The 26,822-nt window shown below is 48.4% G+C and overlaps 1 protein-coding gene across 2 annotated transcripts in view; it reads right to left on the bottom strand.

Moving 5' to 3' along the window:
* FAS (Fas cell surface death receptor) overlaps positions 1-1,956 on the bottom strand; it is a 29,104-nt gene extending 27,148 nt beyond the window's left edge. Inside the window, exon 1 of one of the 2 annotated variants that reach the window (XM_047825796.1) lies at positions 1,209-1,956. In XM_047825796.1, coding sequence (XP_047681752.1) covers positions 1,209-1,238 — 30 coding nt within the window. In that variant the 5' untranslated portion in view covers positions 1,239-1,956. The remainder of the gene's footprint in view (positions 1-1,208) is intronic. The other variant, XM_047825797.1, reaches the window with a different exon arrangement.
* Positions 1,957-26,822: the final 24,866 nt, after the last annotated feature.

Genomic DNA, 26,822 nt, shown 5'->3' with positions numbered 1-26,822 from the left:
AGATTTTGCAAAAGCAACCGGCCCTGCGATAAAGCAGTGGTTAAGGATAGGAAGAACAGAGTGTAGTCTGATTTGTACAAATCAATTTTGAATCTTACATCTTCTCTAAGAAAGCTTCCTAAAGGAAGCCAAATATTGCGCGTTACTTCCGAAAGGCCCAGTGAGTTGTTGTTGTTGGTTTCTTCCCCCCCCCCCCCCCCCCGCCCCATATCATAAGATGGTTCCAGACATCCCTGCCCCTTCCCTTTCAACTTTTGGTGTGGTCTGGAAACCAGGTCTCAGCAACAAGTTACCTGGACTTTGGACCTAGGTCTAAATCAAGGCCCAGCTCTGCCCCTTACAGGCGCTGTGCGATCTCGGGTGCATTTACGTGAGCTTTCTGGCCTCCATGTCGCCATCTGTGAAATGGAGCTGAAGGCATCCTCCGCGGCCCGCACCCGCGGTGAGCTTGGACTGGGGTGGCATTTATAAGCGGTCCCATCACGGCGCTGGGAGCTTGGGTGGGTCCCGATAGGACGAGAATCCGTGGACTCCCACGGAGCTCAAATGATCCAAGTCCCTTCGACGGGCCACCAGGCTGGCACTTCTGAGCTTGGGGACTCTCCCTGCTGCCCGGGATTCGAGGCCAAGGTCGGGCGCCCGGGTGCCGGCGCGCTGGGATCAGGTCCCACCTCCCGCCCCGGGGGAGGGGAGAGACAGAAGCGGCAGGGGCGCCAGCGCAGCCAGGTTTGGAGAAGAAAAGGAAGGACAAAAAGAAACGAGACGAAAGAGAACACAAACCTGAGACGGTGACTTACAGTCTTAAGGAGAGGGATTCCCGGAAGGGAAATAAAACCAGTTTCTTTTTCTGTCCCCTGATAAGAAAGTCACAAGCCTCCAGAGGCGCATTCAGCCCCAAAATCACTTCCCCGAGCCAGAAACGGCTCGGGAAACCCCAGCCCGAGGTCCCCCACCGCCCGGAGGCCGCTTTCTGCCCCAAATCCCGGAGCGGCCGCGGAGCGCGCGGGGTCGGTCCCCGGGCCCGGGGCGCACAGCCCCCCGCCCCGGAGCCGGACGCGCAGCACCGATCCCGAACACCCCCCACCCCCCGCCCCACCTTGTCCCCCATCCCCGGGGAGGGGGCGGCTCTCAGATCCCGGAGAGCCCCCCCCCCCACCCCACCCCGCAAGGCGCCGCCCCCGCCGTGCGCCCCAGGGCCGCGGACTCACCAGCCAACGGACGGCCCAGGGCCCCTTCATGGCTGCGGAGCGCCCCGCCGGCCCGCCAGAGCCTCCTCGAGCGCCAGCGCCGCCGCCCCGGGGCCCGGGAGGAGTGACCGCCGCCTGGCCCCTCCCCGGGCCCCGCCAGCCCGCGAAGGAGCTCCCCGCGCCCCGGAAGTCTCCCAGCACCTGCGCGCGCCCCGCCGCGGCTCCCCGAGACCGTCCCGGGGCCGGGGCGCAGGGGGAAGCCCGGCCGGGGAGCGCCCGGGGCAGGGGGGGGCGGGGGGAGGCGCCGCGCGGGGCGCAGGGAGCGGTCAGGCTCGGGTGCACAGACGGGCATTCCCCGCGCGGAGGCGTTTCCGCGAGCGGCCGGCGGGCGGGGTTTCAGGTGAGGACCCCGGGGGCCGGCTGGCCGTCCTGCTGCGACCCGGAGCCTCGGCCAACGGCTGGGAACGTCCGACGAAGACCCGGCCTCCCTCCGCTCGCGGGCGGTGGCTGCGATCGAGGCTCCCGAGAGCCCCTGACTGCGGTACCCGGTGACAGCTGTCCCGCAAAGGGTTCAGATGTTGTGCCCTGGGGATTCGCCTCTATCGCTCAAGGAGAGGACAAAGCTAACGAGTTAGGACACATCACGCAGCTCCAGCAGCATTTCGTGTTCACGAGGACTTCCCCTCCTTGTTACTCATCATTTCCTGGCCAATTCTCTCTCTCTCTCTCTCTCTCTCTTTAAAATTGCAGTTCTTTAGTGATGGCGTTAACACAGTTCAAAGTCTTTACTGTTTTGGAGAAATTGATCTGTCTGGTCAGAGAGTATTTTGCAAGAATTTTACAGAAGGGAAGTTTGTATGACGTCGTTGGGAGTGTGAATCTGAAAGCGGTTCCCAGGCGAGGCTCGAGTGAAGTACTCAGCATTTCTTCCCACCCTTCATGGAGTTCTGAGCCTCAGTCTCCCCCGCCCCCGCCCCCGCCCCCCTTTCTGCTTCCTTCCCGTTGGCCGGCTTCGTCTTTGTAGACATTTTCTTCTGGAAGACTATTCGGGCCCCCAAAGCCTGGGGCAGGTGGCCCTCCTGGATGCCTTCGCTCACTTTGTGGTTCAGCCTGCACTTAAGGCCCTGACTTGTACGTGTTGGTTTGATTCTGCCTCACCTTCCAGAAGGTTGTCAGCGAGCCCTGTGAAGACTGGCTGGTCAGCCCCCTTCAAGTGCCACTGTTCCCCCACAGAACAGACACAAAAGAAGTAAATGGGCGTGGGGGGTATCACACGGGGACTGTGCGTATTATCTTTGCAACTTTTCTATACATCTAAAACCATTCTTTAAAAAAAAGTTCATTGAAATAAAAAACAAAACCATAAGAAGAAGGAAGGAATGAGGCAAGAGGAAGGAGAGAGGGAGAGGCCATGACAACATCAACATCTCCTGAGTGTGACTGATGAGCCAGCAACTTTCACAAATGGTTCCTACTGACGTGGTACTTACTATTTTAGCCCAGCAAGGTGGGTGATTATTAAGCTGACTTGACACATAAAGAACTGTAGCCAAAAACGGTTAAGCAACATTGGCAAAGTTGGTTAATCAATAGCAGAGCCAAGAATTAGCTTAGATATTTTTGCTCCTGGGCCCTGCTCCTCCTGTCCCCCACTCCCCCAATTACCCTCAGGTTCTGTGAGATGGTAATAGGTGTTTTGTGGGGAGATGGGTGTTTCGTGAGGGGCCAAACGATTTTAGAATGTTCTAGATTTAAACAATGTAAACAGGTCTTTTAATCTGAGACTTCTCGGAGCCTTTCATAGGCTAATATGCATTGTGACTGTCTACAAGGGGGTATGATATACACTGTGGCCCACCCTTGTGTGTCTGCTCTATGGGGTCCTTTCAAGACCACGTATGCAGTGAACACCTCATGAATACGTTGGCGTCCTAGGGAAAACCGTTTGGACATTTCTACAAGTTATTCTTATTTTTAACAACACGTTCCTAAGGGCCTCCAAGCCTTCAAGGGAAAATAACAGTCTCAATAATAGAAATTCAGGCATATACCAGATAAACCTTGTGTCGAAGGTCATAAACCTTGTGACCTTTGCTGGAAACAGTGGGACACACTTTCTCTTTTCCACTGGATTTGAAGTGGGAAGACGTGAAATGCAGAACAGATGTGGCTGTTAAGAGAGCTTGTGGACCCACCAGGGCTGAAGGAACAGTCAGCTCCTGCTGAGCAGAAACCACGCTGAGAGGCAGAGACTGGTAGTGTCGCTGAATCCTGGATTGATTTGGTCCCGATCCGGAACCTTGCACCACCCAGTTACCTAACTCGGTACCTGAGCAAGCCTGTCGAGATGGCTCAAGACGGGGAGACATTACGTAGCGTAATGTCGGAAGCGTTTCCTACCACTAGAGGGCGCCAAATACCACACCAGTCAAGTGATGAACTTGGCTGTTGTTTCTATCAATTAATGGAAACATATTTCGGTTCTTGGGAGAGGGAAGAGGGAGGAGAGAGAGCTTCGGTTTAGATAGGCAGTCTGCGAGCCTCATCACCTAGATATTTTCATCTCCCTGACAACGTATTAGGTCTTACAGGGTTGAAGATAAGACAATCGCCGAGCACCAGGCGCATTCCAAGAATACCAGTGAATGCTTTCTCACTGCTCCATTGCTCTTCGTGAATGTGGGGCCTTCCGGAGGCGGGTTGCTGATTTGGGGTCAAAGTTCAGATGGGAAGCCAGACAAGTTACAGGGCTCGAAGCTCCTTTCCTACACCACTTCCTGTATGAACAAGTTCACGTGCCTGAAGGTGCTGCCCAGGGAAAGGCGCTAGGAGTCCGGCGGCCACGGAGATGTGGAGCTCGTTATTCAAGCTCCCAGGTTCCCCCAGTGTGAAAAGTGCTTTACTAGCCTACTTCCTGGGCAAGAACCTGAAGACAGTGGATTAAGGAACATTAAGAGTGTGCTGGCCAGATTGCAGGGAACACGTGGGCAGCCAGTGATGGGAGAAACAGGTCCTCCATACGCCTGGGATCATGATGCCATTGAGTGGCCCTTCCCTGCTGCGTCCGGCCGCCTGTGGTGCGCCCTCCAAGCACGCATGAGAAGTGTGATCACCTCCTGCTGTCCAAAACTGGCCCATGGGAAAATAGGGGCTGCTTCCCAAGAGGTGTCCATTGGGGGTGGGGGCGGGGCCGGGGGTGGGGGGATGGGGGGTGGGGAGGTGGGGGTGGGGGGAGGAGATCTAAGGTTTAGATTAAGACAACGCTCCTCAAGCCTCAGTCCTCCTTTTGCCATTTGTGTGGCTCACTTGTACTTTTATTTAACTTTATATATTTTTAAATCAAGTTACTTGTTTCCTAAGATGACTTTATTTTTAAAACAGAAAATTATATTGTCATATAGCCATAAATGGAAAATCAACATTCCTTACCAAACACAGAGGGCATCCATAAAAATAAATATACAACTATTGAAACAAAATATTCGCCTGCATACCACTACGAATTGTTTCCCAGCCCGCGGGTGGAAAGGCCAACAGGCTTCTGGAGAAGCTGACTTATTGTGCAGAGGTGACTTCTGTCCAATTTGGCCTTCCTGCCAGCCCTCAGGTGACTGCCGGAGAAAGACCAGTCTTTCTGGTCTGACGCCCAGACCCTCCCCAGGAGACTGGAAGGGGTGCTGTCTTTACACTGGGGGGGGGGGGACCCTCTGCCAGGCACCTGCCTTTCCCTGTTAGAACAGGCTGAGTCAGGGGCACCTGGGTGGCTCAGTGGGTTAAGCGTCCGACTTCGGCTCAGGTCGTGATCTCACAGTTGGTGAGTTTGAGCCCCACATCTGGCTCTGTGCTGACAGCTCCGAGTCTGGAGCCTCCTTGGGATTCTGTCTCCGTCTGTCTCTGCCCCTCCCCCTGTCTCCCTCTGTCCGTCTGTCTCTCTCAAATACAAAGAAACATTAAAAAATAAAAAAAATAATGATAAAAAGAACAGGCTGAGTCAGCTTAAGGGAGAAAATGGTTGGGGGAGGAGGAAAGTGAGTCCCACAGAGCCAGAGTGGTGGGGGGGGCGGGGGGGGGGGTTGGAGGCGGGTCCAGAGCACAGGTCTCTTCCACAGAAGGGATAAGTGGAAGGTTTTCCGCAGAAGGCAGCCCTAGTTCACTAATAGACTCGTGACAAGGTTGGGCCCGTGGATTTAAATCCCCATTACCTCGCTAGCTACGAGAAGCTTTGCATAATATTTAACCCCTCTCTCCGTCTCACTTTAAACATAAGCCCTTTGAATCGTGATGATTTGCCTGGGAGTTGGTCTCGCATTGTATAATTTAATTTAATTTAATTTTTGCGATTTGCAAATGGTCCACTTCAGACCCTACAGGGTCACCAACGTGTTTTATAGGTGACAACACATGGGGTCCCCGCCCACGGTGCCCAGCACCGGTGCCTTTCATTTCCTGAATTGCCTGCCTTCTCACGAGGTGAGAGAACACAGCAGCGCCCGCGGCCTGTCAGCTCAGCCTCTCCACAGGGAAAATAGCTCGGTTGCATTTTTCTGGAAAAGAACTAAAATGGAATCACGGGATCAGACTCTTAGTTCCCATGACCGTCCGTCGTTGTCTCTGGTCAGGTGTGGCCTGAAGGAGAGGAGGTGCCCATCTCTCTCTGCCTCTCTTCATACAAATGTGATCGTTCAGACACGCCCAGGGTTTTCTCCAGAAGCTCACTGCAAGCCACATGCCCCCAGTCTGTGCTCTCTGGGTCACTTACTGGCTCACGTCCACCAGATAGGTATTGGTGAAGAAAAGAACGAATATCTTTGTGACGTGCCTAGATGATCATCATAAAATAGTTCAAAATGGTAAAGGAGAAACACCCCCAAAAGGGGGTGAGGCATGGCTATATGATTTAAAATAGTTTTAAATTTCTCAGCATCTCCTTCCCCCCTATACACAGCGCCCTCTGGGAAGGATGGTTCTCTGGGAGACTTGGGACTTTGTGTGAGTCTGCTGGTTTGGGGGGCGCTGGCCTTGCACAAGAAAGGGGTGGGAGATTGCCAGGGAAGGTGAGGATCTTTGGGGGAAGTAGAGGTGGGTCAAGGCAGCAGTCAGGGAGGTAATGTCAACACGGGATCAGGAGGACTGACTTGGGGAAAGACCCGTCTGGTGAGGTTTCTTTTTTCCCCCCAAAAATGTTCTGTGTTGGGCCCTGTTTGACGGGTCCTCTCTTTGTGGACCATCACAATATATTTGGTTGGATTAGATTTCTTATTAAAGGCTGTAGGGGCCAAGCAGAAGTGTGGATCGAGGGGACAATGGGCCCCAGAGACTTAATGTCCACTTAGGAAAAAACCTATTGGGGCGCCTGGGTGGCTCAGCTGGTTAGGCGTCTGACTTCAGCTCGGGTCTCGATCTCACAGTCTGTGAGTTCGAGCCCTGCATCGGGGTCTGTGCTGACAGCCCCGAGCCTGGAGCCTGCTTTGGATTCTGTGCTCTGTCTCTTTCTCTCAAAAAATAAACATTAAAAAAAATTAAAAAAAAAAAAGGGGGGGGGGGAACAACACCTGTCAGAGTCCAGGAGAGGTCCAGCTCATAGAAGTTGGGCCACATTTGCACTTCCTTTGGAAGTTCTCCTGGTGCATTCAAGCCGGGAGAAAATCAGCACAAATATCAACGTGGGTTGGCAAAAACCGTGCAGTCTTTTAAGTGCTTCCATTCAGCAGACTGATACTTTTAACACTTAAAACTGCAGTGTAGAGTCTCATGTGGGGCTAATGTCAAGAATCTAAACTTGAGGCCCTCGGCGGGGCATTCCTGACAGCTTCTGATCTGCGGTCACAGAGTCTCAAAGTGGGAGATACCTTTGGGACCCCAGCTTGGCCCTTCCCGCTTGAATCCCACTAGGACAGCCTGGGGAGTGAAACCCCGGCCTGGGCTGCAGTCCTTCCTGTGCTGCCTCTCACTGCCTCCCGAGGTGGCTCATTCCATTTCAGAACTTTCCAGTGGTCAGAAACGCTCCCTGATGCTCCATGAAACACGGGCGATAGTAACCGTCCTTGAACTCGAGGTTAGAAGAGGTGTTTTTACCACCCAAACCCTCCTCACCAGCCCTTCACAGACCCACGTCTTGAGACGCTTCTTTCCAGATGCTTCCAGCCAGTCAGCCCGACTCCCTGATCGCAACACATGGAGCGAGACGGATTTTTCTAGCGTCCACGCTGAGGAAGGATATGAAACAGATATTCCCCACCGTGCTGGCTTTGAAATCCCCGTGGAGTCTCCAGTTCATTCCAGGAGGTTACCAAAATTCTTTACGATCTTTCTTCAAAGCTATTTTTACTTAAGCCAGGAAAATGTAAGGGGAGGAATTATGTAAGGAGCTAGGAATTGTGCAATCAAACAAAAATAAGGAATCGCGACTAGCAGCATCTAATACTTATATAGTGCTAGGGACCTGGGCGTGTTTCTTGCGTACCTGTTCACTCATCCAAACCTCCCAGCTGCCGCCACGAACAGGGTCCTGTTACCATCCCATTTCAGGTGAGCAACTTGTAGCAACTTGCCCAGACTCGCGTGGCTCCACGTGGCAGAGAACTAACTTCTGAAGTCCCTGCTGAATCTACTTCCTTTTCAAAACAGATACATCAATGGCCTTATGACTGAGACATAAACTCCCTAAGGAAGTATGAAACCTGATCGTGTTGCTGTTCTGTCGAATGCGTGGTTTCCTGTTGATACAATTCTATCCAGCAAGACGGTTTGCTGGGCTTGTATCCGTTTTCCCTTCTAAAAATTATAGCTCTTGGCTTCTGCAGATCGGGTTGAAATAAAGGACAGCACGACTAAGCCTGTGTGGACGTAACTCCACTCTCTAACTCGGAGCCTTTCCAAACGTGAGTATGGATGTGACTCACCTGCTGATGGGATTAAATTTGGACTCTGATTCAGTAGGGCTGAAGAGGCGTGTGAAATTCTGTATTTCTCCCAAGCTCCCGTGTGAGGTCAACGGCACCATTCGGAAGGGGCGAAGGACCAGCCAGCTCAGAGACACCATCCATCACATCAGTCCAGGGGTTTGATCTCATACGGATAAAAACTAGCTGAGTCTACCATTTTGGCCAGTTGCATTATTATTCAGGTGACTCTTTTGCGGAATTAGGCGGGGAATCTAGGAAGATCAACGAACTAACTCATGTCATAAAAAATTAATACATGCATTTCTACCCAGTTTCCATTTACCTTAATGTTATATACAGCTGAGGCCAAATTTTTACTTAGCAGAGACAAGTCTGCCTTGACTATGTAAATAAGCTCTTCCTATCAAGAAAAAGAACAAACAAACTTAGTTCGTTTTCAAACAGGCTGAGCTTTTATTTCCGTGAACAGTAAAAACCCTGGCCAGAAGCCTGCTGATTCTCTCAGCCAATCAGAATAATGTGACCATAAATGTCCATAAATTCCCCCCTCAGTGAATCTCTGCCTTCCTTATTTCTGTCGTGGGGACATGTGTCTTACAGCTCTGTGCCACATAGCCTGCCTTTTATGTCTTTCCTCTCCTGTCCTAAAAAAAGAAAGAAAGAGAGAAGGAAAGGAAGAAAGGAAGAAAGAAAGAAAGAAAGACCCCAAACAAAAAACTAAGCTCTGTAGAATCTCTCATCTAAAAGCCCATTGTCTTTTATGTTAAAAGGTATTAATACACACACAGCTCTTGATTACTTTTAACAATATCTGACACATTTAGGGCACTTAAAAAGTGCTATTCTAAGGGCTTTATAAACATGTTTTCGCTTAATGCTCGTCCAAAGGCCGAGGCAAGTCTTCTTACACCTGTTACAGAAGGGTAGTGAGTGAGGCCTTGAGCAGCTAAGGATCTGGTCGCACAGCAAGTAAGTTGCAGAGCTGGGGTTCGACCCAGGACAAGGAACCGTTTCTTGCCCTTACCGATGGGCCCCCTTGTTCCTGAGGCAGCACGTGCCAACTAAGTGAGCATTCACTGTGTCCCAAACCCTTTTCCGTGTATGACCTCACTGAGCCCTCAGATCCACACCTATGAGAGAAGGATCACTGTATCTTATTCACGTGGACAGATACCTGGGTCAAGTTCCCGGGGCAAGTGGGGACTCAGGTCCGTCTGTCTCTGACCCTGTGTTCTTTGCACAATGTTTTGGTGTCTTCCACCTTCTTAGTGATTGACAGAGTTGGCCTCGTGCTTTTGTTTTTTTAATTTATTAAAAACTTTTTTTTTAAATGTTTACTTAATTTTGAAAGAGAGAGACAGAGCGCAAGCGGGGGAGGCACAGAGAGAGAGAGAGAGAGAGAGAGAGAGGGAGACGCAGAATCCGAAGCAGGCTCCAGGCTCCGAGCTGTCAGCACAGAGCCTGATGTGGGGCTCGAACCCACGAACCGCGGGATCGTGACCTGGGCCGAAGTCGGACGCCCAACCGACTGAGCCACCCAGGTGCCCCCACCCTTTTTTTTTTTTAATAGAGGGCCAACCTGAAACCTTTGCATACACCAAAGCACAACCTAGAATATTGCATATCCTATTGTCACTGGGACACTCTCTGGAAGCATCTAAAATGCCTTGCCTAACCGATTCTCCACTCTTTTCCCCAGCTTGCTTCCCTCGCCTGCCCCCAGTTCCCTCTTCCTATGACATCATGTCTCCCACCTGGGCCCATCTACCTCTTTGTGATGCTATTTACAAAGCAGACATTGAATCAAATTGGAAAATGTCCCTCTCTTGCCTTCCCTTGGTGCCGTATCACGCCCTAGGATCTCATCCCTTGATTTTGCCTTTTCCCCCCGCTCAGATCCCAGTCTAGACCTCACCTCAGAATAGAATGTACTATCTTCTTTTCCTGTTGTGAATAGAGCATAGGCTCATAAGACGCGATGATGAAGGATAAAGCATTGGCCAATTCCTTAAAAAAAAAAAAAAGCCATTCGTCTTGCAACCCAATGATGAACCCATTGCTACCATTTGCCAGGGGGTCACTTGCACTAGAAAATGCTTCATGCACATGCCATCTTATTGGAGCCTCACATTATCTTAATATTCAGTGTTATCCTCACTTTACAGATTAAGGATCTTGAGTAACTTGCCTGAGACTATGTGCCAGGACATGGTAGAGCTGGGCTTGGAACGCAGGTCTCCCGGCTCCTAATGTGCCCCTCTGTCAACAGAGTCCCCTTCCTCTTTGATGGTGTCTAGTCTTACCCTTTGCTTCAGCTGACTTCCTTATATTCTACCTCCCTGCACCCTGTTCCCGTGCTGTCATCCAAACTGCCCCTCTGGAAGGACCTGCTTCCTCCACTTTGACCATCCAACCCCCGCTTTTCATATGAAGCAGAATGAAACACTTGGAGCCTTCCCTGACTTGCTACCCCTCCCCCCCCCCCCCCCCCCGCCATTGCAACCCTTCCAAACTTAGAACTTTCTCTGCACTTTTGAGGAGTGAGGAGACACATTTTCATATTTTGAGTCTCCAAAAAGTATCTCTCTTTTTAAAAACGGACACTTCAGATAAATCCATATGGGCTTGGAAATGAACTACCCCGGTCTGACCGAGGTAGTTCACTGCTCCACAACTGTACGTGACTTTAGATGGCGCGAGACACATTACTGATCAGGAAGCAGGTTGCTTGAAAAGAAGGCATTATTTTCCACAGTCTTTGAATGGAGGCTTTGAGCTTAAGTCTGGATCTCAACAGTTTTCCTGAGTTAAGTAAAACATTATGAGTCCCTACTTCACGGCACAGACTGAGCCAGGCTCTAGGAACAGTAGTGAGCAAGACGAGGATGGCCCCTGCCTTACAGACCAGGGCAGACAACCCAGCAGAGGGTTAACAGTAGTCAGCCCTGGCCTCTCCCCACCTTGAGGAATGTTTCTCTTCTTTGGTTCCCCGGACACTAGCTTTCGAGTTCTCTCCTCCCCTGCGCCTTCCCTCCGGTTATGCCTGATGCGTGACCTGCCTGCTTAGCGCTGTCCTCAGTGCCCTCTGCCCTCAGTTCTTCAGAGATGCCCTGAGGCTTCGACCATCACCTCTTCCCAGGTGACATTCAGATCTCTACCTCGCGCTCTGACTTAGGTCGACACTGTCCCTGCACCATTTTTCATTTTTGCCCATTTTCCACTTACCACCTCGAACTCTTGATGGGGCTAAAACTCAGCTCTTCAATTTCCAACCTGACCAGAAGGGAGAGGAGATTGGAAGCAGCGAACAAAAGAAAAGATAAAATAAGAATCCAAGTGGAAAGAAGTCTCGAGAATCTTTGGGTTCTGTCTGGCCATTCTCTGAAGCAACCGTGCTGTGCTCCTTCGGTGTCTGTCAATCTTCATTAGGCGGGAAGCTCCTTCAATGTAGGGAGTGTATCTTCCATCATCCCATGCTTGTGGGTCTACTCCAAAGTCTTACAGGGGCTTTGTACACCCGTGAGGACACAGGGGGTACACACAGGACACAGAGGGGGACAGGGACACAGACGCTGGAAATGGCCTTTGCTGTTGTTTCCGGATGGACTCGCCTGACATTGGATTGTGCAGTCGGGACTCGATGGCTGGCAAATTATAAGGTCAAACACCCTTAACTCTTCCTGAGTGAATGAGGTTGGAGTTTTGTCCTGATTTTTGATAGAAAGATCAAAACAGTGCCATCCATCCAGGCCGTCCTTCCCCACCTCTCAGGGATTGTAGACGTGTTCAGAAAAGCGATGGTGTCATCGTCAATAATAGAAAGGCAGAGAGAGAGGGAGAGAGAGACGCAGAGACACAGAGATGGGGAGAGATTAGCCTCAGCTTGAGACCTCATATTCTCTTTCTCATGTTTTTATTAGGGTTATTGCCACCTACACTAACCAGAGTTTAGTATCATCCTAACACGAGTAGCCTACGTTGTAAGGGTTCTTGACAATTATTTAGCTAGCCTGTCAACCTTTCAGAGCGCTGGAATGTTGTAGTGAATTTCTGTCTTTGAAGTCTGCAGGCATCTGGTCCGTGATGCATCACAAGGCCTGGCTTCCTTAGGAGATGGGGCTGCCAGAGTCCTCTGCGCTGTGGAGCCTGGAAACTCGCTGACCCCATTTTTCCTCCCCTTCGTCACAGCTCCTGCCTCCCTCCCTCCCTCCTCCACACCGGCGTAGCTCAGTAGAAGCGACTTAGTAGCAGCTAAAGACGCTAGAGTTTGGCCGGTGCTTGGCTTTTCAGTGTTTTGGACAGTGAACCACGTTCCTAAGCATAGAACGACATGGTGTTGATGCTTCTCACCAATGCCCATGTTTTGACACCCATCAGTTCTGAACTTGTTCTTTCTCTCTGCCTCTCGTCACCCTACTTATTCCTTCAGTAAACAGAGGTCGCAGGGGATAGTGTACTTAGTGTGGGCCTAGATCAGGACAGGGACGCACAGTGTGCTCACATCTGCTCGCGGAGATCGTCAGCTGCCAGATCCTCACGGGACTGGACCTTCTGTCTGTGGGAACCACGCTTCCCCCCACCGACCTCTTTCAAGGGTCCCTTCTGTTAAAGTCTTTGTCCACTGTTACCTTAGGATTCTGGGTGTAGACAGTGGGCTGGCCAGGTGAACGCTCAGTTGGCTTATTAAACTGGGTAAAGGAGAAGGGTTTTCCAGGTCACCCTGAAAATCAACCACAGTTGGATTCTCACTTGGTTTATAACTCTGAAGGTGTATGGGATATGGAGACAACTTTTTCCATTTTAATTCTGTCCCCAAGTAGTTCACCCTGCCACGTTCATATTCCTCAGTGAGGGAGCCAGGATAAGCCAGTCTGTCCCGGTCCAGGCCTGGTCCAACCTGAAGACCGATTCACTTCTGCACTTTCATTCCAACAAGATTTATTGACTTTTTGAAAAAATTGTTTATTTATTTTTGAGAGAGAGATTGTGGGGGAAGGGGCAGAGAAAAAGAGAGGCGCAGAATCCGAAGCTGGCTCCAGGCTCTGAGCCATCAGCACAGAGCCCGACGCGGGGCTGGAACTCATGGCCTGCAAGATGGTGACCTGAGCCAGAAGTCAGATGCTTAACCGGCTGAGCCACCCAGGCGCCCCACTGTATTTACTGACTTTTGGACAAGGCACTCTCTCTGCAGTGGCAGGAGAGAAGAAAGATTTAGGCCACAGAGATGAAGGGGATATGAGTCTCATTGCCAGAAGAGTGCAGGCAGGCCAGTAGGAGCTAGAGGACTCTGGAATCAACTTCTGGCCCCACACTCGTTAGGTGAGCACGGGGCCGTTATTTAGTTTTTCTGAGCTTTGGCTTTCTGTCTGGAAAAAGGTGGTAACAACAAGATGTACTTTATATTCTTGTGTGAGTGGACAGGTAATTCACGAAGAAGATGTCCCGTAGTGTCAGATGCATGGTTCCTACTCTGAGGGGCGGTATTGCTAAGAGGGCCAACAGCGTGACGATGGCTCCTGGTGTCTGTTTTTATGGAGACGCTGTCTCTCGGGGTAGAACACGTTAGCCTCTGCCAGCGGGAGAGAAGACTCACTTTGACACCCTGGCCCTCACAGGGTGCTCCCCAGCCTCCCTGGGCGTCCCGAGCTCCCCAGCAGCAGGGCGACCCGGTGGTCTATGCAGCACAACGGAGTGTGCGTGACCGATGACCGCGCGTCATTTCTTCTTTCCTTGGTGGTTGGGTCCCCACCGAACGGGACCTTTTCTGTCTCTTACTGCTTACAGAGGGCTGACAGGTCCCAGAAGACGTGACAGAAGCTCTCCCAGTGTCCACAGGGAAACAGGATCGTGCAGATTCGTAGAGTTCCGACAAACGTATTGCCATTACGTTTTCTCAGCTTCGTCTATTTACGTGACAGGAAGAGTAGGGGCTTCTAGCTTTTCAATAACTCAGCCCGCAAAAGTACTCATTCATTAGGTGCCGAAGATGCAGGGAATGCATTTTCTGCTTTGGGATGCGTGCGGGTACATTTTGTGATTTATCCAAAAGGATCTGGGGGACACAGGCAAAGTGTCCTCAACCAGAGGTAAGCATCCCAAACGATGTAAACATCTCCCACAAACATTGCTATTGGCGTAAGCCTCTAAGAGGTTCTAACAATGTTTAATAAAAGAAATAATTATTTAACATTTAAATCCCAACTCTACCCTAGTACCTGGACGGTTGCATCTTGCCGTATTTCATGAAACATTTTCGGGGATTCAAATTTTCTTTCCATCATAGCTTCTTAATTATGAACACATATTTTGAAACGGCAATAGAATATAATTCCATTAATTTAAAATTAAAAAAAAATTTAACGTTTATTCATTTTAGAGACAGAGAGAGACAGAGCATGAATGGGGGAAGGTCAGAGAGAGAGGGAGACACAGAATCTGAAACAGGCTCCAGGCTCTGAGCTGTCAGCACAGAGCCCGACACGGGGCTCGAACTCACGGACCATGAGATCATGACCTGAGCTGAAGTCGGTCGTCCAACCGACTGAGCCACCCAGACGCCTCTCCATTAATTTAAAATTACAGTCTCAGAGTGCCCGGGTGGCTCAGTCAGTTGAGCGTCGGACTCTTGATTTCAGTTCAAGTCATCATCCCAGAGTTCTGGGATCGAGCCCTATGTCAGGCTCTGCACTGAGTGTGCTTGGGCTCTCTCTCCCTCTGCCCCTCTACCCCACTCACGCTCTCTCTCTCTCAAATTAAAAAAAAGGTAAAAACAAAATAAAATTATAGTCTCAGTCCTTAGAGATATTTTTAAATATTTTAAATACAATATCACCCAATTGTTATTTAAGATTTTTACAGACATGTTAGTCGTTTCCAAGTCATTGAAGAAGTGAATTTTAGCTATAGAATTACAGAATTTGAGAGCCAAAAAGCTTGAATTAAAGCCAGTACAATGGAACAGATATTTAAATGTGAATAATATACTATGTTTCTCCATTTTGCGTGACTCTCAAAATGAACCAATACGTTGACCTCAACCCCATCAACCCCTTTAAGACTCAATATTGCCTTCCTGTCTTTACTCTAGCATACTAATAATATCACGAATTAATATATTAATTATCTATTATCTATAATAAGTATATGATTAGCATCGCTAATGTATAATAATACCTAATAATAATCCGTGATAGAGTGTTAATGTAGAAAGGACGTAAGATTCTGGGCCTGGGCCATTTGGCCTTGGCCTCAAGCTTGAGAGAGATCTCAGATCTCAGCCACAGTTAATTGGAGAAGCTAATGAACAGGAGCCAGATGAATCTTCTGTCATCAATACCGATTCCGAATTAAAGTCACTGAATTATGCTTGTTTCTCCTGTGGAGTAGTACCCCAGTATTGGTATTCTCGTGTTAGTACTGTGTGTTAATACCACAATAAACACTCCCCAAATCAAAGGGGAGAAGACACATCCAAGGACAGTGATGTGCTTCAACAGCTGTCGGTTGCCAAACTTACCGAGGCTCCGACTACCTTAACATTTTAGTACCTCTTAGTGTGTGGCCTTGCTTTTATTCTAGAATATTTACTGAGAGCCCACCAGGTGCCAGGCACTGTTTTAGGTCCTGGAGTGATGAAGAAAATTGGGGGGGGGGGGGGGGAGGAAAGGCCTACTCTCACGCAGTTTACAATCCAAGGGACAAGCAGACCTGGCCCCCGGTTCGCGGAGCCTGGAACCCCCAGGTTGGGTCCCCGAAGGCTGCCTTCACTCTCTCCATGTCCTTTCACAGTCTCCTCCCTCTTTATGAACTTTAGCGATCTTCTTCACCGACCTTCCATACCCCGTGTTCAAAGATTTAGGAAATGTCGAGGCATGGTTTTTCGCTCTTGCTTGATAGCTGTCTCTTTTTTTAAACTGATGACTCAAAACATGGTTTTACTTTGACTTCAGTTGGTAATTTAATGTGATACTAATGCAATCCGTAATAATAGTTAAATGCACTGAATACTAATTGCATGCTGCACATTGCAAATTCGCATTATCTCATTTAATTGCAAAATAACCTTATTTTCCCCATTTTAAAGATGCAATTTTGAGAGGTGAATTGCCCGGGTTAACAAAGCCAGCAGATAACCGATCTAATTTTTTTTTAATTTGATTTCTTTAATGTTTTATTTATTTTTGAAAGAGAGAGAGAGTGCGAGCAGGGGAGAAGCAGAGACAGGGAGATACAGAGTCCGAAGCAGGCTCCAGGCTCTGAGCTGTCAGCACAGAGCCCGACGCAGGGCTTGAACCTGTGAAGTGAGCCAAAGTCAGATGCTTAACTGACTGAGCCACCCAGGCGTTCCACCGATCTGGGGTTTGAAATGAGCTCAGCTAACTCCAGAGACTGAGCCCTAGACAACTCTAACCCTTTGCTGTCTGTCCCAGAAAGTTACCCTGTTCATGACACTGACTGAGAACATTATTTCAAAGGGGAGCAACATTCCTCATATTTTTTGACCCTACAACATTAGAGCATTGGTCAGCTTCCCCCAAATGCTTCCTAATTAGAAGGAGAGAGATTCGTTTTACCAAACAGAGTCTTAAGTGAGCTGTGAATGCCAAGGTCAATGGTCAGGTGGAATTCACAAAAACATTTTTATTACTTAATTACCTTTAGCTGATGTATCTGGCTACTAGAGGAATTCATTTTGAAAACAGACCACCAACATCTAATAAGTTGCATGCTATGTATTGGTTGGATAGGGGGTTAGTTTTCAGTTCACTTTTAACACATAAAGCATAAAGCAAGCGTCAAGTTCAAAGGGCAAATTCTTGGGGCTTCTATTTTGGGGGAAATGCCAGGAACATCTTTCTATTTGCAGAGGGTTTCCTAAATAGGGTCTTGAGAATCTATTTCTTCAGCAAAGATTCAAGTCAAATGAAATATCACTTTAGTCAGGCTGTATTTCCAGTTCATCTTGAGGCCTGGTTTAGTCCCCCTTGTAAAGTTTAACGAAAATCTGTAGCTCAGAAGGTCCCAGTTTATGGTAATATGCAAAACATACCGGTGATTACGCATGCACGTGCAAATGTAATTGCTTACGTGCAGCCTGACAAAATCTAGGCTGTCGGATGACTTTGGTTCAGTTGCAAAAATGAAAACAGGTTTTATTGAAATGTCTGCAAATCAATAGGGGCCATTTGAGATTCTTTCAGGTGAAGCACTTTGTACCTGGAGAGAGACTAGCCCCTGTTAGGGAGGCTTTTGGGGGGCAGAGGGAGTGGGAGGTTAAGCCCAGCAAGGTGCCCAGATCCGGCTTACAGAGCACACTGCCTGAGATCCGTGAGTACTTGGTAATTTGATGAGCCAGGATGAAACCATCGATTTTTCTCTAATTTTTTTTATTTTTATTTATTAAAAATTTTAAAAACATTTATTTATTTTTTGAGAGACAGAGCATGAGTAGGGGAGGGGCAGAGAGAGGGAGACACAGAATCCAAAGCAGGCTCCAAGCTCCGAGATGTCAGCACAGAGCCCAATGTGGGGCTTGAACCCATGAACTGTGGGATCGTGACCTGAGCTGAAGTCGGACGCTTAACTGACTGAGCTACCCAGGGGCCCCCATTGATTTTTCTTTAGAAAGCGGGAGGAAGACACAATTTCTAATAAGAAAGTGTTCTTTTTGTTGTGAACTCTGAAAGGATTTCACAATTCCCCCCTCCTCTCCCCCCTTCTCTGGGGCTGCCTTGTCTCTCCCCATTAAGACATTTCACTTCCTGTTTCCCTTGAACCTGCTCAGAGGGTGACCGCCTGGAGGTTCCCCGGGAGTGAGAATCTGGTAGATCCAGGCGGGAATCTCAAGGGTCACTCTTCATGGACTCTGTCTCCAAAGCAGTGCCAGGAATTATCCAGATAAGGAAATTCTGACTCAATGGGTCATGGGGAGCAAAGGGGGTGGGGGAGCGGAGAATGGAGGGGAAGGTCCCAGCAAGATGCAAGTGGAAAAAAGAAACTTAGAAGTTAAAATTGATTTTTGGAAAAACTAAGGACTTACAAATTTAGCTATTAGAATAAAGCAAACAGAAGGGGCACCTGGGTCGTTAGTCGGTTAAGTGCCCAGCTCTTGGTTTCCACTCAGGTCATGATGTCAGGGTCATGGAATGGAGCCCCACATCCCATTGGAATCTGCGCTGACAGAGCAAAGCCTGCTTGGGATTCTCTCTCTTTGCCCTGCCCCTGCTCATGCTCTCTGTCTCTCTCAAAAGAAATAAACGTTAAAAAATAAAATAAAGTAAACAACCACAAAGTCCATACGGGTTCGATCTGCTTTAGTATTCTGCAGTGGCACTTTTTAATAGCTCAGCCCTCACGCACACGCACCAAAACACTTGTACACACATGCACATACACACGCACACCACAAACACACTCACACACACATACGTACACACACATACGTACCACAAACACATACGCACTCACACACACACACAATCTTTGTACCTGCCACCTGCAATACCTAGAATGCTACAAAATTGCCTCTGAGGCTCTCGGTTAAAATGGATTTGGGGCGGATAGATCAGAAATAGATCAAAAAAAAAAAAAGAAATAGATCGAAAGATACATAGGATGTTCACTTTGACAGCACGTATGCTAACATAGAAATAATGCAGAGACTATTAAAGCAGAAATTATACCCCTGTGTGCATCGTATGTGCATTGTAACAGGCTGCGGAGGTAAATGTGCTTAGACACTTGTAAGATTTCAACATTTCCCATGAAGTGGGACAAGATTAACTCTAAGTGGCTTGTGAGTGTTTAGGGATGTACATTGTAAACCCTGAAGCAACTGCTTCAACGTAATGCAAAAAGATATAGTTCAAGCAAAATAGATAAATTAAACTGACATTTAGGAAAAAAAATCAAATGATACGAAAGAAGGCAGGAGAGAAGAAATAGAACGACAACAACAACAACAACAAAAAAAACAGAGGAAAGAAACAGAAAGAAGTCATAAAATAGTAGATCGAAACCCACCCATGTCAAATATGGCATTAAATGTTAATGGCCTAAGGGCCCTGGGTGGCTCAGTCGGTTGGGCGTCCGACTTTGGCTCAGGTCATGATCTCACGGTTCATGAGTTCGAGCGCTGCGTCGGGCTCTGGGCTGATGGTTCAGAGCCTGGAAGCCCGCTTCGGATTCTGTGTCTCCCTCTCTCTCTGCCCCTCCCCCGCTCGCACTCTATCTCTCTCTGTCTCAAAAATAAATAAACATTAAACAAAATGTTAATGACCTAAAAGAATAAATAGGGATTGACTGTTTTCCTAAGTGTTCTGTTCCTCAAACTCCTTTTGTGACATCAGTCACCGTTAAAAATAATAGTAGTCAATCTCCTGTTTTCCTGCTGCCTGAAAACCGGCTGAATTTAAAGTCTTGCCCACTTAGTTATTAGCAATTGATGACTGTGTTTCATTTCATTAGAAATGGATAATTATCAGGTGGTTCCATTGGGCACCAGACACTTCAGTTTTCCAGAAACTATAAATCTGGCTGAAATATGCTATTGGAAAAGCTCCAGATCTCTATGTCAGCTCCACATCAGGGAGCCCCCGTCCCCCCCCCCCCCAAACACCCATTCTTGGCTGTTTTCAATTAAAAAAATTTTTTTAACGTTTACTTTTGAGAGAAAGAAAGACAGAGCACGAGTGGCGAGCTCCATGCCCTGAGCTGTCAGCACAGAGCCCGACGCGGGGCTCGAACCCACGAACCACGACATCATGACCTGAGCCTAAGCCAGACGCTTCACTGACTGAGCCACCCAGGTGCCCCACTGGCCGTTTTCTAAGGTAAAATGCAGCAAGAACAAGAAGAAAGATACTTCACAAATGGCCAAAGCCGGGACATGCTGTGGCTCCCGTTTGCAGTATGGTCCTAATTTTACAAACGTCAAAAACAAAATCAAAAAGAACCACAAACAACTCTTCAAGCGGTTAGCATTGCTGCTTCCTTCTGCATCTGGCAAACCCATCAGGAAAAAAAAAAAAAATCAAATCCAAATGGTCTAGAGAGGAAGGAGTTAGTCAGATAATGAGATTTGGAACTAAAACCTTTAGCAGATGGAACATAAGGAAATGCGTCTCCCACTCGTTCTGCGTTTATTCTGTTTACCCAAACACTCGGATCCTAACTTACATTTTAATGCGCTGCCTTGACAAAATTGAAACAAAATCGTATGGTGCCGTCCCACCGACACCCTCTACAAAACACTCCACGTAAAGTTTGCTCATTTTGTGTTTGTATTTTTGTCCTTAGCTGGACTTGTTTCCTCCAGTGAGCAAGATGAAAAACAAATACACCGTCCATTATTCCGCACACTTGGAGGGACACCCACCCATTCAGACAGCTGACATTTTAAACTGTAGGACAAGTAAGGGTAGGAAAAATGTCTGCCCTCTCCAGCTACATAAGAGTGAAGAGTTTTCTGGGGCGCCTGGGTGGCGCAGTCGGTTAAGCGTCCGACTTCAGCCAGGTCACGATCTCGCGGTCCGTGAGTTCGAGCCCCGCGTCAGGCTCTGGGCTGATGGCTCGGAGCCTGGAGCCTGTTTCCGATTCTGTGTCTCCCTCTCTCTCTGCCCCTCCCCCGTTCATGCTCTGTCTCTCTCTGTCCCAAAAATAAATAAATGTTGAAAAAAAAAATTTATAAAGAGTGAAGAGTTTTCTTAAACATCCTAGCTGACGTCTGAACACTGAACTTGAGGGATTTGTGGATTGCCTGAATATCAGCAACAATGATCTGTCTCTGAAAACTCACCCACGTCACCGTTCTTTCCAGTTGTCAGCTCAGTGGCAGCTCGGGTCTGTCATCAGCTTATTTTTCAAAATATGTGCATTTTCTGAAGGATCGGAAGCATTCGCTCATCGTAAAAGCCCAGGTGGAGTTTATAATTTACCAACACCCACACGAGAAGCGTTTACTGAGCACCTGCTTGAGCCCAGGCATGGTAATCGATGCTGGAGACATGATGGTGAACAGTCAGAGTCCCTGCCCTGGCCCCGGGAGAAAGGTGGATAGGAATGAAACAATCGTACACAATCGTCACTGCTATAACCACCGAGAAGTACTACCAGGGGAAGGTCGGTGCCATTACAGTATCCAACAAGATCTAGTTAGGAGGGTGTGAGGTGTTCAGGGAAGGCTTCCTGGAGAAATCCATCATCCCCGAGACCTGAAAAATCTGAGTAGGAGTAACCCCTTCCCCGACAGATGATCCTTGACAGACGAAGCCCAAACCTCTGAAAGTCTCTGTTGCACAAGAGACGATGTGCCATCCTGGGTATGTTTTCTTCCTTCCAAAAGCACGCTGGGGCAGAACGACTCCTTAGTTTACAACATAGGTTTAGGCCCCGCCGATGCCCCAAACATACTAGAATGTAGAAATATTCATTTCTTCCACAGTGGAGTGTGTGTGTGTGTGTGTGTGTGTGCGTGTGCGTGTTTGAGATGGAGTATTAACACTTCAGTCAGTGAAGTTTTGTGGGAGATGAGAGAAAAGGAAGGCCAACAGAGCATCAAAAAAAATCTATTTTAATCTTACGGAAACAACACTGTATTCTGACTTTGCCCACTCCTACCGCTTAAGGATTATACTTTTTGATTCGACAATCAAAATCCTACTTATCGAGTTGCCTTGAGTACTCTTCGGTGTGGGGGAACAAAAACCTAACGAAATAAATAAAGTCCTACTGCAATACAGAGAATAGCTTCCCAAACCCTTAATGCTTTCTTTTACTGGGCTGTTTGTTTCTCCTCATCCAGAAGTATCCTTTACCCAGACACATTTTCCATCTGTGTGTCGTCTGGGAAAAAATAAAATACTGCAATGCTTTGCCCCACATGCCACACCCATACAGAGTTCTGACGGACGGAAAGATTTCCTTCTCAAAGTCTGAGAAGTCTCCCTTCCATATGCCCCTCTCCCAGAAGAAGGCTTTCAAAGGCATGAGAAGGTATAGGGACCTGCAGAACTTTGTACCGTGTACACATTCTGTTACTAGAAAAGAGGACAGGAATTCCCAAATCAACAGTTGCCCGAAACATTTTTAGCAGAGCCTCATTCCGGGCCAGCCCGTGAGAAGGAAGCAGGAAGAGACTTTCTGTGACTCAGAAGCTGCCTTCCCTTATAAAGTCAAGGTTTTCTGGAGTGGTATTTTGACTACTTTGGGAGGAGGAGTTCTCCGAAGAAGCCAGAGGTTTCTGTCCCTCTCTACCAAAAAAGCACTCCATCGTCAAATATGCATGTGGAACGCCTACAATTCCTTCAGGTCAGTGGAGTGCCCGTGTTACTAATATCCACGGCGGGTTTTTGGATAAAGTTCTCATCATGGATTCAGGAAGACAAACATGGTTTCAATTGTTCTATTGGCAATTTTAAAACTAAGGTGAGCCATTTTAAAACTAAGGTAACACGGTGCATACAGATTTGGCAGGTTCCTTCCCCGAAAGAAGTCACCTAAATCATATATTCTTGCTGTGAAATAAGAAAATCCAGTAAGTGCACGCATCCGACCACACCAATATATAATTAGATACTGGGCTTGTCTGATATTCTGCATAAATGAGAGTCGCCAAATCTAATGGATGCGAATTAACCGTATTCAAAGACTTAAAATACAAGCTTTGCATACAATATGCAAGTTAAATACAAATAATTATATCTTCAAAACTATTGAAGTGGACATTTGACTTTGGAGACCCTGTCGGACCGTGCTATGTCTTAAGGTCACAAGCGGAAAATCCCACTTATTGTTATATATACAGCAAAAAAGCAGATGTTATCTGACATGGTTGTGTGAATTCTGGGAAAAATGTAAGCTTGCAGCGGGGAGAGGCGCCTGGGTGGCTCCGTCGTCGGTTAAGCGTCTGACTCTTGATTTAGGCTCAGGTCATGATCTCACAGTTTGTGGGTTCGAGCCCCACATCGGGCTCTTTGCTGACAGAGCGGAGCCTGCTTGGGATTCTCTCTCCCTCTCTCTCCGCCCCTCCCCTGCCCACGCACTCTCTTTCTGAAAATAAACTAACTTAAAAAATAAAAAAAACAAACCCAAACTCCAATTTATGTATATTCCAAGTAGTGTCCCAAAGCTTGCTTTTGCTTGTGTTCGACACTGCCAGGATGTGCCGCGTTTAGGCAGCGTGGGCTGCGGGAAGAGGCGGGGGGGGGGGGGGGGGACAGAGCGAGGCCGAGGGCCAGAAGACCGAAGGTGGCCAGCGTCTGCCGTTCCTCACGATAACCCCGATGGAGTGATGGCACGTCATCCCTGTTTTTCAGATGAAGAAACTGAGGAGCTGGGCTGCTGGGTGGTTTGCCCAAAGACTTGAGATGAGTTACACAGCTGGTCTTTGAAGCCAACCGCGTTTCAAAGCCGGGGGCTGGCCCCTATTTCATGATGCCTTTCATCATAGAGAACAAAAGTCCCGGCCTGTTCTGACAATCTCAAATTCCAGCCAGCCTTCAAAGAAGAAGTGGGAGCTCGACGGCATGAGATTACCCTATAGGGTCTCAATTTTGTTAGAAGAGGAAGTGGATGCCTCGAATTCCAAGTGGCAACTCTTGGAATTCTTGAAGCGTCCAAAGATATCTCACAGGGTCCTTCCGGTTGGCTTTCTTTTCTAGGAGCTAAAGTATGTCTGATGCTAAAAACGGTGTTGGGTACGCTCCGGGGCCACCTTGGCACAGAGCCTGCCCTCCCTGAGCACCACCACTTTCCTCCTTCTAGGTCTTCTCACATCAAGCCTCAGGATCTTCTAGTGGACCCCTGAGTTCCCAGTGCTCAATGGACAGTGACCCTCCGAGCACTTCTAGTCGCCTGATACTCACCTGAATCAATCCTAATTTAGATGACAGCGGACGCTGTGCCCCTTGATTGCTACTTTATAGTTTTCGAAATACCCGAGGAGCGTATTTCTTTCTAGAAGAGCTCTCAGCTCAGGAGCCCCATGAGATGGCTGAGCCGGAGTCACTGTCATTTTGCAAACGAGGAAACAGAGGTACAAGTCACGTGGACCGCCCACTGATGATAAGCCTCTGGCTCCTGGGGCAGAATTTCACCCGCCGTACCTGAGTCACATTGTCCTTTTGCGAAAACGGTCGACCTCTCTGGCTTATTACCCCATGGGTGCCCTCAGGAGAGTTTATATTTCTGTTTTAAAATTAAAGAAGTCAGGCTAGTTGAGGTAGAAACGGTCGTTAAAATATATAGGTCCACATCCTTATGGTTATGGGGGGACGAAGCCAAGGCTAGAAGCCACACGGACAATCAGTGGCAGCACCTAAAATAGAACACAGGTCTCCAGTCTTGCCCAGAGCTTACCTTCTCCAGTCTGTGCGCCTACTGTCCATGCTGCTGTCTGAGGACGTATGTCTGGGACCTGTAATCCAATGACAGGTGATAGCGATGGTGATGACAAACGGATCTTCATTATTTTCCTGCACTTTTGAGAGTTCAGTTCCAATTATCTCCTCCCACCCCTTCCCTGCCTTCCCCCCAGCCTCTGTTCCAGGGCTTCTGGGTGGCTCTCGACTCAATGCACATTTCAGGCCCCACACCAGGAAATCTGAGTCGGGGGAGCCCCGGGAGTGTACATTCTGACAAATTGCCCAAGTGGTTCTGATGATAGTGGCTCTAGAAGATCAGGCCATGCTTTAAGAAAGTCTGTTCCGGGGGAATCTGGGTGGCTCAGTCAGTTGAGCATCTGACTTTGGCTCGGGTCTCATGGTCTCATGGTTCGTTGGTTTGAGCCCCGAGTCGGGCTCACTGCTCTCAGCACAGAGCCTACTTTGGATCCTCTGTCTCCCTCTCTCTCTGCCCCTCCTCTGCTCATGCTCACTCACTTTCTCTCTCTGTCTCTCTCTCTCTAACTTCCCGGGGCGGGAAAATGACTGGTCAGCCACGCTGAAGGAACAATGTACTTTTAGTAGGGCTCACTCAGAGACCAACCACAATGGTGATGGATAACTGGTTAGCTGCAAATCAGCCAAACCAGTGGTGTATCATAAAACAGAGACTCATTCGAGGAGTCTGCTGCTCACTTCCTAAGGCGTTCCTCCACCCAGCTGTCCCCAGGAAACACTGCCCTCTGTGCAAACACAAAGAGAAGCCTGACAGCTTCTTGCCTGTTTGACTAATGACCTGAGCTCCCAAACTGGTCCAGTTTGCTTGGCCAAGGGCTCTGTTCTGTGCCTTGTTAGGCAGTTGATGTACATGGATTTGCCCAATGTGTTTGTTCTCCTAAGGTCGGGATCCTAGGCAGCCACCCTCTGTTTAAGGAAAAGAAGGCAAAGCTGTCATATTGCAATGACCCTGAAATGTGCTAAAGAAAACCTGGGGCCAGAGAACTGCCCTATCTGATGCGTCTTATCGCTTCTTTTCTTAAACTAAATTAGGAAAACTTTCTGAAAATAACAATGTCTGAGATGATCGTTGTGACTCTTGTAAGGTTTGGAGGAAACAGGCTGTTGCTTAACCGCATTCCTGAGATCCCACTCCGTGGGAAGGGGCAGAGTGCCCTAAGGGAGTAACAGTAAGGGAGGCGGGCTACCCCCAAACTCTAGCAGCCCAATGGTGAGGGCGCCCGTGAGAAAATACAAGAGCCGACAACAAGGAAGTACAATGGTGGGATCCCTGGAACGACAGAGCGTCCTCCACGTGGAAACATTAATCTAAGAAAGCTTTTGAAAAAAGGCAGGAACATGACTTAGCAGGATAAGAAGTGAGAAGGTATCTCAGGCTCTGGAAATGGAAGGCCATGAAGGCTCCGAGGCTGGACTCTGAATCTGGGTGCTGTGGGGAAAGGGGGGAGTCAGGACATTCAGAATGGCTTCCACTGGTGACAGATGAGTTTCTGAAGCAGGTCTAACACCACAAACTCAGCAGTTCGTGTGCCCACACTCTGGCTGATGGTTTCCGCCTTGGGCCTGCCTCTCCTATATTGTGTCTTGAAGTCAGTGACGTGAATAAGGGGACTTCCTCCTTCCGCCTTCTTGAGTGGGAATGTGGCTGCTTCCCTCCTTCCTTAACCTCCTCCGCAAACCTTTGGGAATGTCCTGTGGCTCTAAGAATGCAAAGTCCTTCGCTTCCACAGACCCGAGTTTGAATCCTAAACCCATCGCTCAGTAAAGGTTACCCGAGTGAGCTTGGGTAAGTTACTGAAACTCAACTCCAGTGTCTTAAAGAATGGATAGGCTATTAGCACAATTGATGCCTAGAACGTACTAATGGCTGTAGGCATCTTTGTTATTGTTGTCGTTCCTCACGCTACAGTAGCTCTGAAGTGCTTGAGATCACTCGTGTGCCACGGGACCCTCTTCCCACAGCCTCCTATATCCCAGGATCCTTTGCTCCTCCACAGCACCGATTGCCCAGTTGATTCTGATACTTTTTCTTTAGCTCTGCAATGTGTTTGACTCCGGCCCCAAGCGCTGTATGTATATCCTCCCCGGTATGGCTTTCTTTCTCCTCCCAACATGCTGGGTTCCAATTCCAAAACACTCCGTGGTGGTAATATCAACAATTCTATATTTATTCACTGTTTTGTGTCTAGAGGATCTGCGACTTGGTTTCTAGACTAAATAAGTGACTGTCAGTTAGTCTCCCCTGGAGTCCAGCAAATCCACCCATTTGCATGCCATCCATGCTCAGAGAATCCAAGAGTTACCAAGTTGGACGGAACCCCAGGACATCATAT

Source organism: Prionailurus viverrinus, chromosome D2 (genome assembly GCF_022837055.1).
Source record: "Prionailurus viverrinus isolate Anna chromosome D2, UM_Priviv_1.0, whole genome shotgun sequence".
NCBI lineage: Eukaryota > Metazoa > Chordata > Mammalia > Carnivora > Felidae > Prionailurus > Prionailurus viverrinus.
This window is presented reverse-complemented; position numbering and strand designations above follow the sequence as displayed.